The 12,383-nt window shown below is 30.3% G+C and overlaps 1 protein-coding gene across 1 annotated transcript; it reads left to right on the top strand.

Moving 5' to 3' along the window:
• Positions 1,711-8,692, top strand: LOC109326284 (oligopeptide transporter 2-like). The gene is made up of 6 exons (XM_019558987.1): positions 1,711-2,196; positions 3,131-3,228; positions 4,844-5,410; positions 5,663-5,912; positions 6,599-6,781; positions 7,992-8,692. Exons 1-6 carry the CDS (start codon positions 1,711-1,713, stop codon positions 8,601-8,603), a joined length of 2,196 nt encoding a protein of 731 aa, XP_019414532.1. The 3' UTR covers positions 8,604-8,692.

The following is a 12,383-nucleotide window of genomic DNA, read 5'->3' as shown; positions in this document are numbered from 1 at the left end:
ATTGAAATATTTACGAGGTTCAATGTTTGATTTGTTAGCATGTCATTTTGAAAAAATATGGAAATTTTCAAGTGGAAAACAGGTTTCACTAATATAACATGATTTGATTGATTTTGATATAGTTTAAATAGTTTTGACCATTTTAATTTCATATTTGATATATTGTCATACATGTATGTATTGAGGATCAATTTATCAACATGGGAGTACATATTTAAAATCACCATACATATATATTAATTAAAATTAATGTAAAGTGGTAAGTTAATGGTAGAAACATAATATGAAATTGAGGACAAGCTGTCCTAATGTGGTTGCGATATTAGGGAGACCTCATGTGGTTGTGATAATGAATGACATCTTGAACAATGCAATTGCATTAGAAATACATCAAATTTAATTTTTTTTATTACGTTGTAGTAGGTGATTGCACATCCATAATAGTAGTAACTACTTCCACAATTGCAATTTAAAATAATATTAATAATTAAAGAATATTTATAAAATAATATTTATATATATACTCAAAATATATAGGTATTAAATTCTTTTTATAACTAATCAATAATTATAATAATAATCATGAATTAAATAATAAAGAAGATGTAAAATTAATAGATCAATTATTGTAGGATATTATTTATTTATATATTGCATAAAGTGGATAAGCATGTATTGTCCTAAATAATGTGTTTCCTAGACCAATAATATCAAAATAAAAACAGAAAAATAATAAACATTAATTTTTTAATTGACATGACATATTTCATTTGTCTAATACATTCTTTGGAACACCATTTAGAACAAGAGATCATTACAAAGATAAAGTTTTTCTTTCTCTTCTCACTTTCCTGTCACAAGTGAATAGAAAGAAATTTTGTGGATACACCACTTTTTCTTCTCTTTATTCTTTCTCCACTTTTAACTAAATGAAGAAATTTAATCCTAACGATTCATGATTGGTTATAAGGCTCAGATTTATTGTTCTCACAATTTTATATGAGAATTGTTCTCACTTGAGTAACTTCATATATATATATAGCCAATATATTATATACTATTCATTTATATACTTTTGTAAAAAAGCAATGATGATAAAACATGAATGATGAATAATGCAATGACAATATATAAACTCATACACTATCAAAAAGTATGGAGAGATCCACCAAAAAATCTTTCTCTCTTGAGAAAGTAGAGAGGATCAATTTTACATGAAATGTCAAAAATATCATTCAATTTTTTATTTAATCTATTTTTTGGTTTTAAATACAACTAATATAAATAAGTCTCTTTTGGATATAAAAATATTAATTTAAATTATAATAAAATATATAGAACAAAATTTATAATTTAAAATTATAAAATTTATTTTTAATTAATTATAAAACGACATTTTTCTTACCTCTTTTCTTTATTTTCAGAATATTTTTGTCATTTGCCCCACAACATCACCATTTTTCTCATTTTCTATGCCATCAAACAAAAGAGAAAGAGAAAAAAATATTTATTTTTATTAATTTTCTTTCATTCCCCTCCCTCTTTTTCTCACATCTTTCTCTTATCATATTTTCCATTATAATCCAAACACATAGATAAATGGCAAAACCCAGGAATAAAAATCTGAAAGCAACCTCCAAAATTCTTCTATCATTCATTTCTTTCCATTCCTGTGGTATAGTCAGTTCCTAAAACACTCTCTAGTGCACCATGTCCACCACGGAAATAGAGAATGCCCAGTTCACAAAAATCAATGATGAAGATGATGATGATATTTCACCGATTGAGCAAGTTCGTATGACCGTGTCCAACGATGATGATCCAACACAACCAGTGTGGACATTTCGCATGTGGTTCCTGGGACTTATATCAGTGGTTCTTCTCTCATTCCTAAACACCTTCTTTTCCTATAGGACAGAGCCTTTAACAGTTACTATGATATCAGTTCAGGTTGCTACACTTCCAATTGGTAGATTCATGGCTAGGGTTCTTCCAACAAGAAAGTTTCGTATTGGAAATAAACAGTTTTCTTTCAACCCTGGACCATTCAACATGAAGGAGCATGTTCTTATTTCGATTTTAGCAAATTGTGGTGGAAATACTGCTTATGCTATTAGTATTATAGATATCATTCGTGCCTTTTATGATAGGAAAATTTCCTTCTTCGCTAGCTGGTTGCTCGTCACCACAACACAGGTACTTTCACAATAATATTCATCTTCTTTTCAAGACAATATATCTTTATACAATAATACATTAAGAGCAATATCTATGAAGAATACATTATATGTAGTCATTACATTAGTATATATTAATTTTCAAGAATATAAGATATGAATAATACAATAATAATGTATAAAACTTATACACTATCGATGTATATATTTTTAATTCTCTTACCTTAATACACTGATTTTCCAATTTTCTGAAAAGTTTATATGACTTTTTCAAGTTGATGGGACACCATATATGTCGTTTATTTATTTTCCAGAAAAATATGAATAAATATGTAATCAGGACATAAATATGCTATTGATATTGTAAGACAAAGAATATACTTCCCAACAACATAACTTTCGATTTTTATAATTAATTCATGTATTATTTGGTTGATGGAGATGATATTCTTAAAAGCATGGGCTGGATCCTAATTAAAGCAAATTTGTAGGTGTACCCCTTATTAGATTCTTGCAGAAGAGTATTAGATTTTTTCTTAGATTGAAGTACCACTTATTTTCTATCTTTTTATTTTCTTTACTTTAATGATATTATTTGGTTAAAAAAATAACATTATTTGGTTTACCAGTTAGCGATTCTTTTGATAGGTTGATTATTAGTTACAAAATTTCAACTTCAGATCATACTTACGATCTAAAATCATTGATATGCATATGTGATTGGCCTATTCATTTCTATAAATTAAAGACTAGTACATATATAACCAAAAAAAATTAAAGCCGATGCAACTACATTTACAATTATATTATAAAGTCCAATCTTTTGAGTGCTTGAAATGTAATTCAAAAAGTGATTAACCAATTTGTACACATGTCTGTAAGAATATAGAGTAGTTTAACTTTTCATTGTTTGCATATGATACTAATTTGTTCTTAATTGGTATAAAAAACAGGTATTAGGGTATGGTTGGGCAGGTATAATGAGGAAATTAGTAGTAGAACCAGCGCTGATGTGGTGGCCTTCTAGTGTAGCACAAGTCTCTTTGTTCAGGTATAGTGAGGATTTGAGTTTAGGTGAAACTTTTTATTGATTAAATCACAGGAGAAATTTAGTTGTTAAATTTAAAGTGTGCATGTATAAATGTGTATACAAGTAATTTCATTGCTTTAATTTGCATTTCTTGTAGTAATTTTTTCAAGAAAAATGGCTTAGAACACACTTTTCATTCTCTCTTAATTTTTTTGTCAAATAAATTTTACATGAAACTTAGTGAATCACATACATCCGCTTTTTATTTAAGGAATCATATAAACTTCATCAATAAGCAAAACATGTTCAAAAGTATATTAAAAAATATATATTATTCGCATTTATGTTCACCTCTTTAGATGAATAATTCACTAGCGTTTATTGAGCGAAATACCCGTGCATATTTTATTTGTCTAAAATGGCATTTGTTTGAATTTTATCATTCATACAATTTTGTTATAATTTGTATTAGTACTTTATTTTTACATTTCAAACACTTCTTTGTATTTTTCTCTCTTGTTTCATGGTTTTGCAAGTAAAAAAAATAAAAAAAATAAATGATATATTGTCATCATACATATTTCCACAAAATTGTTGAAGTTAACTTTTCTCATTTTTTGTTTGTAAACGAATGATTTTTATTTTCACGATATTTTAAAATTTTAGAGGATCCCAAACAGGTGCAAATTTCATTACTTTTTCCTACAAAAACCGGGTAATTAGATTTTTTGTCGAGGCCAATGAGATTAAATTAATCTTCACAATTTCTTACAACTTCCTATTGAGTCAATTATAGTTATATATATGAATAATATTTTTCACTTTTAACTCATGGGGCACACAATAAATGAAGTTCTTGTACTTATGAAACACCAGATTTTTTTTAAGAAACTCACATCCCTTGGGTTTCAATGAAAATATAATTATTTCTCCTCTTTTTTCTATAAATCACCTCTAATTTATATACATATATTACAGCGACAATCTCTTATGAGTAATAAGTGTAATTTTTAAACAAAAAATGTTAAAAATTATAATTAACTTAAACAAAATATATTATATTAATGAGGGACATCCAAATAGTATAAGAATCAATATATTCTCATTATTTTTTGATACGTTATAAAATAGTATAAAAGTGATTTATAAAACATTTCTTAAAATTATTAATGTATTTTATAACGGACCAAAAATAATAAAAAGACATTTGCTCTTATATTGTTTAGGTCACCTTATATCATATTTTCTTTAACTTAATTCAACTCATAAAAATTATATTTATCTCTATTACAAAGTAAGTCGGTGTAATGTATCATATATAAAACAGAGATGATTTATGCATGTACAAAAAAAGATATCACTTTATATAATTTCACTAAAACTAAAAAATTGTATAACATGCTCTTTTTAATAAGAAAATGATATATTTATCGACAAAGTAAGAGTTTTTTACATTGTTAATATACTATATACCTTTTATTTCATTTTCAATCATCCTTAACTCTTATATAAATATTTACACACCGTTCAGTATATAATATTTCTACTCTTTTCTAATTCCCACTTAAATTACTCAACATGGGTGGTTATGGTTAGCATTCACATATTCATCATAAATCTCAACTTACATTTGCAGGGCATTGCATGAAAAAGATGATGGGCATGGCTTGTCACGAGGGAAATTCTTTTTGATAGCACTTATTTGCAGCTTCACGTGGTACCTTGTCCCTGGCTACCTATTTGAAACCTTAACTACAATTTCATGGGTGTGTTGGATATTTCCCAACTCAGTAACAGCACATCAAATTGGATCTGGCTCGAAAGGACTTGGTGTGGGTTCTTTTGCTCTTGATTGGAACACTATAGTTGCATTTCTTGATAGTCCACTTATTACTCCCTTATCTGCAACACTTAATATCTTGGTGGGGTACATTTTATTGATCTATATAGTCATGCCTACTTGTTATTGGGGACTCAATGTCTATAATGCCAAGAACTTCCCCATTTACTCTTCACACCTATTCACTGCTCAAGGTATGGAATATGATGTCAAGGGCATTGTGAATAAAAAGTTTGAGTTAGACATGGAGGAATACCAAAAACAAGGTCATATCAACTTAAGTATGTTCTTTGCTGTTAGCTATGGCATTGGCTTCGCTGCCATTGCTGCTACCCTCTCTCATGTCGCCATATTTAATGGCAGGTAATGCTTTATATGCATAACATTTTAGATATATAACATTCACTTACTTGCATTAATCATCATTTAAGTGCACTCATTGAGAGTCTTATAAATTGTCAGTTCATAATCTATCATTAAAATGGTTTTCTCGATCTGGAAATGCCAATATTCTTTTACTCTACTGTAACCCTATTTAAATGTAATGGGTTTATTAGGATTCTTTTTTTTAATTTTTATACCTGGCTCAATGAAACTAAATGATAGTTTAAACAGGGAGATATATCAGCAATGGTCTTCTCGATCGAGAAAGGAAGACATTCACACAAGATTGATGAAGAATTACAAGGACATACCTAACTGGTGGTTTCATACGATGCTTATAATTTCATTTGTATTGGCACTTATACTTGTTATTTTCATGAAAGATGAGATACAATTGCCATGGTGGGCTCTCATCTTTGCAGCTTCGTTTGCACTAATATTTACTCCCTTCATTAGTGTCATAAAGGCCACAACTAATCAGGTAATTAAAACATTCATTCACTCATTCTCATTGTTGAGGAAATTGCAATTCTATTAGAATTAATCATCCAGTAATGATATTTTCACACTTTTCACACACCCTTTTTTACACTTATTCTATAGTAATTGATCAAAACATTCTTACTTTAGAAACAATGAGTAGATAATGTATGAATACAGATCGGTTGTCCTCAATCTTATCCCCAACCATCACAATGTAATGAAATTTTGACACTTATTAAAAAAAAGTTGAATAGTAAAAAACATACCTGTTAATTTTTTAGAGTAAATTTTGACACTTATTTATCATGTATGGGTGATTAATATAACGAAAGTATAAAAATTAGGGGGTTTGTGTAAATGTAAAAAAAATGAGGGATAATTTGTGTAATTTTACTAAAACTCAGGAGATGTTAGTGTAATTTACTCTAATTTTTACTAGGTGTCAAAATTTTATTACAATAAAATAATGTTAGAGACATATTTTTGGGACAAATGATGTTTATTCCATTGGATCAAGTAGTTGGGAATATGGTTCTAAGAAAAAAATGGTTGGGATGATCACTCTCCATTATTACAAAAGATACTTGTATTCCGACGTTTAGTACTCAAAATTTGTAGCCATGGTTTAAAGCATATTGCACTAACCATAATCTTGGTTTGATTAATTCCACCTTTCATTTTTAGAGTCCGGGACTGAATGTGATTAGTGAGTACCTTATTGGATTGGTTTATCCTGGGAAACCAATAGCCAATGTTTGCTTCAAGACTTATGGGTACATTAGCATGCAACAAGCTGTTTTCTTTCTAAATGATTTCAAGCTAGGACATTACATGAAGATCCCGCCACGATCAATGTTTATTGTTCAGGTATATACTTTGACCTAAAATCTTTTATTGTTCAGGTATATACTTTGACCTAAAATCTTATATGCGGAATGATTTTATTTTTTTAGATAAGCCTGTGAGTTATGTTCATACTATGAATTTAATTCAAGCTAGATCTTGGACTTGGTTTTTGGTAAAAGTAGCTCCTACATCATTAGTTTTTGCTAATTGGTGTAATGACCCAAAATCTTGTATTTTGCTTTCTTTTAAAAAGATCAACTTTTGATCTTTTCCTTGTATTGGGTTAGCACCCCTTGTGCTGATTTTAATACATTTTACTTATAAAAAAATATATACTTTGACCTACCATTTTACTTCTCAAGTGAATAATATAAAGCATGAGAGGAAATGATTCCCTAGATGGAGAAGATATATGCCCAACTATGCTATGATTAATTAACAAGTAATTCAATTAGAGATAAACTCATTTGATCATGTAAAATGAATTTGTTTTTAAAGTAAGTGTATATACTCTTTGATCATTTAGTAAGTTGAGACCTTCATGTCTTTAAGTCAATGATCAATGAAACAATACAATCTTATTTACTCACTCAGAGGCAAAATCATTTAACATGAGTATTATCCTTTTATGTGAGAAACTTCTAATTCAACTCCACTTGCTTTATTGACTCTCCCATTTAATATCATCTTCAACAGTACATACTTTGTTAATAATATATATTTTAGAGCATCTTATTCCTTATTTATATATGTACATAGAGTCGATTGTGATAACTAGCATATAAAAAAATCAAACCAAGTTAAACTACTTAAATGATGTAACAATCAAACATAGAATTATAAGAGCATTAACATCTTCTAATAAGAATGTTCTTACTATATTCTTTACTCTGTTATTCTTATTTTATGATTTTTGTTCTTAAATAAGAACAATTTTTTATTGTTCTTAGCCAATGAAAAGTGAAGAAAAATGTATATATTGTGAGAAAAAGTAAATGTTCCGGATCCAAATAAAAATAAAAATAATGTTTGATATTGTAAGAAAAAAATATATATTATTCTTATTTTTTGAAAAATAAATTATAAAATAATATGTGAGACCCAAATAAAAATGAAGATTATATTTGCTACATGAGATGCTATAATAGTTATTAAAATTAAGCCATGTTAGATTTATCTAATTTTCCTAACTACTTGCCTAATTCAACTTTTTCTACATTACATGCATCAGACTATAGGTACTCTAATAGCTGGAACCATTAATGTTTGTGTGGCATGGTGGATGTTGGGTTCGATAAAAAATATATGCAACACAGATCTACTTCCACCAGATAGTGAATGGACTTGCCCTGGTGACCGAGTCTTCTTTGATGCATCTGTGATTTGGGGTTTGATTGGTCCATGGCGTATTTTTGGCCCTACAGGAAACTACCCACAACTCAATTTGTTCTTCATTTTTGGACTTATAGGACCAGGAATTATATGGTTACTTTACAAAGCTTTCCCCAACCAAAAGTGGTTACTCTCAATTCACCTTCCTGTGCTTCTTGGTGCAACTGCAAACATGCCACCAGCTAGCACAGTGAATTTCAACTCATGGCTTGTTGTTGCTTTAGTCTTTAACTATTTCATATACAAGCACTATAGGAAATGGTGGAGCAAGTACACTTATGTACTTTCAGGAGCTTTAGATGCTGGAATGGCTTTCATGTTGGTTCTTCTCTATTTTACACTCAACATGGAGGGAAAAAGCTTGGACTGGTGGGGACAATCAGAGCATTGTGCACTTGCAAAATGCCCAACAGCTAAAGGTATAAGTGTTCCTGGGTGTCCTGTCTTCTGATTTCACCCAACTTTTCTGCTAAGAAGGTTGAGGAGGGCTTATGTAAATACTAGTTGGTTTTGGGCTGTTTGAAGTGCTTCATTTGGATCTTTCATGTGAAGATAGATCATTTCTTTAACGATGTCACATTCATTGTCTCCGACCAATTAGAATATTACATTTTGTTTTTAATTTTTTTAGTTTTATACATGTGCAATATTTGATTGATTCAGGATATAAAATTGAGCATCATTAGGAACATGTGATCTATGTTCCTTTGATGTTGTATTATTGTTTTAATTTGCAAATTGTAATTCTTGAACATGTGCTAGGGGCATTAATTTTGGGGTATGCTTGAACATGTATTATCATTCATTTTAATTTTTTAATGTTATTCCATTTATGGGAACTCAAATAAAAATACCAATAAGATTAAATCATGTTTGATAATTTTAACATATCCATCCATCTCCCAGTGCTATACATACTTCACAAAATGATATTATGTATGATCACATTAGGTTGACAACCATGGGATTACATGTTATTTAAAAATTTAATAGCTTCATCCAATTACCATCCTTGCAAATCCCAGTGATAAGAACATTAAATAACAATGCAACATGGGGTTTGCATCCTTTGCTATTTATCCCATTTAGCAGCTTCATTACCTGACCAACTCCACTCTGTGGTTTGGTCTATATAGCTTATCCACAACCAAGCCATTTTTGAAGGAAAGAAATTCGGCTACAATCACATATAATTGAATTAATCCGAGTAAAATCTTGGTCTTGGTATTTTTTTAAACTTGGTTTAACTGTTTAAGAGATATGTCCTTTTCTCTTCGGTGCCTTGACCTTAGGTCATATATTAAGAACATTTGTAATCTAAACTTTATCTCGTCTCCTTATTGTATTGGGTTAACATCTCTTATTCTTCTTGATAGGCTTATAAAAAAAATAGTATTAGTTACACCAAGATAACACTCTCTTTGGAAGTGCCTATCAATAGCTTCCATTGGTCGCTTCTATTTCCCACTATCAGACAAAGTACGCATAATCGTATTTATAAGTAACAACTTTTGGGTGTAACCCTCATGCATTCTAAAACCTGCAAAGCTTTATCTATCTTCCCTGATTTGCTATAACCATTGACCAAAACATTATAAGTTATCACATTAGAGGTAAACCACCAGAAATTTTTTGTAATTAATTTTTTTTTAATTTGATATGGCATGATGTAACTCATATACAGGTTTGATGTGGTTGCGCTGTGTAACGTCCCAAAAATTACTCCAAAAATTTTGCTCAAAAATAGGTATATTTTTTAATAATGATGTCATATCAAATTTATTTCCTTATATTCATTTCATTTTTGGAACATCACTTTAAGTAACATACAATGCGGAAAATCAAAAACACCATTACCTAAAGGTAATAAAACTATAACTAAATATAACTTTGAATCATACTTCATTTAATAACGGAAAATATATGTAAGAAATACAAGGCGGAAGAAATATTCGCCCAAATTGAAATTACACAAAAGGTTGAGACATCCGACACATTAAAAAGTACCCTACACAGATCTAAGTCGCAAGGGCTCTTGTGTTGGTGCACCGATCTCCCTCAATCCTCCGTGACCCCTCCTAGGACATCGAGAAGTGGTAACTCTGAATCCTCATAGAACAATCCATCTGAACAAAACGCGATCTGAAGACAAACATAAAGAAGAGGGAGTAAGACATCTAATGAATATTACTCATTGACGGCGTGGAATTACACGAAATATCACATCCAGACAGACACACATAGTAAACACAATATATATATCACATATAAAAATGCACAATGATGAATGATGTTATAATATCAGATTATGAGGATCAAAGCCCACAATCTCAATGTATGAATATTATGCTTGTTTCATCCATTATTTCACCAATATCCTCCCAATTACTATTCGGAAATAACCAAGAGTACAAGTCCCATAACAAGCCGATTTGGACGCACCAAAATTATTCATCGCAAGGATATATGATCGATCTGTTATGAAGAACTGTCAATTTCAGGACGGTGTTGTATCAAACACTTTCTGGGCATCCCTCTCATTGATCTTGATTGCAAAGAGGGGTTGTCAGAGATCGTCTAGTTTGCATTGTGAGAATTGTCCCGAGAACTGTCCGATCCAACAGAATACCTCATCCAGGAATACAAGGGACTCGTCTCACCTAGACTCACCCTCAAGACTTTGCTGACGAACCACTGCCATTGTCGTCCCTCTCAACATCTCGGGGCTCGTTCGTCTCCCGTAAATTTCCTCTCCACTACTTCATTATCCATAATGAGTATGCACACTAACTGAGGTTAGCCGATTAAATCTTTTAATCATTATTTTATATGATCGGCCAAACCTAAGACATCTCCCAAAGGAATGCTTCATGTGAGACCCGATCTTACGTCATCACGTAAAAGAGGAATAACATCCTTACCACTAAGAACCGTCGTTGAATATCCTAGACGACCACATGACCAAGCCTCTTACGGTCAGACGACCTCACTGCATGGTATCATGTAATCCTTTTTGGGCATTGCCCTAATAACGACATCACAGTCAGAAACCTTGCCCTAAATAGGCGCAAGAACAAAGGTACTTGTATAAGTTTGTCGATTTTGGGAATCAGGTTCAATTATCTGAGTCACGGTCTTTCCCAAGGGTAAATACATTTTACACCCAAGCTAGGGCTATTGCCTTTAACAAAGCAATTCCTTACTTATATTACTTTCAAGAATTTCATATAGTTATTTATCTTTATAACTTCTTGATGACAAATATGTCATTAAGCTCTCGTATATATGAGAGTTATCATTCAGACGACTTAAAAAGAAGTCATGTATGTATGGAGTTGTCTCGCTCGAGCGAGAGCTGCCTCGCTCAAGCGAGGGCACATCCATTTTTGAGGCATTTGTGGCTTAAGCGAGAGCTGTCTCGCTTAAGCGAGAAAACAATCAGTTCTCTTGGTGCCTACTTTAGCCCAAGCGAGAGCTGTCTCGCCCCGAGCTAAAACACTCGTTTTCTCTAGACACTTATTGCTCAAGCGAGAGCTGTCTTGCTCAAGCGAGAAGAGTCTGATAATAAATTTAATTACTTTTTTCAAGGAAAATATTTCTCATTTATAACACATATTTTTAAACCTTGAATTTAATAATTATCACATACATATCATTCCCATAATAATCATTCAAACATTATAATTCAAGAGTAAATATGATATTTGCATATATAAACATAACATAAATTGATATAAGTGCAAATTATAAGTGCAAATTATAAATATTTAACACAAAATATTATATTTGTCATTTATAACGTACAAATTACATGTTACAAACGATAGAAAATCGAGTTAATAGACACGATAGTAACTATCAACATGTTAGTTAAATATAAAATATATTTTTAATATTTTAAATTAATGTTTTTGTGTTGCTTATTTTATATATTCATTATATACTACTCAATATTTTTCTTTTAAATAATTTTTTTTTATAATAACAAAATTATGTACATATTGCTCCCATAATTTAAATTTCATCCCTTTTGTCCCTAGTATAAATACACACTAAAGAATAATGCATGGTTATGACACAATAACCGGGTAAATTGCAATAGAGATCCTCTTTCCCTTAAATTTTATGTCCCAAGATTTCAAATTAAATCAGTGTTTATTAAAAAATAATGCTTTATTTTAATTTTATTTTATAAAAAGAATACATTTCACATAGATGGACACGTTTGAAA

Source organism: Lupinus angustifolius, chromosome LG14 (assembly GCF_001865875.1).
Source record: "Lupinus angustifolius cultivar Tanjil chromosome LG14, LupAngTanjil_v1.0, whole genome shotgun sequence".
NCBI lineage: Eukaryota > Viridiplantae > Streptophyta > Magnoliopsida > Fabales > Fabaceae > Lupinus > Lupinus angustifolius.
The sequence above is the reverse complement of the archived record's forward strand: the minus strand, read 5'-3'. Positions and strand labels throughout refer to the sequence as shown.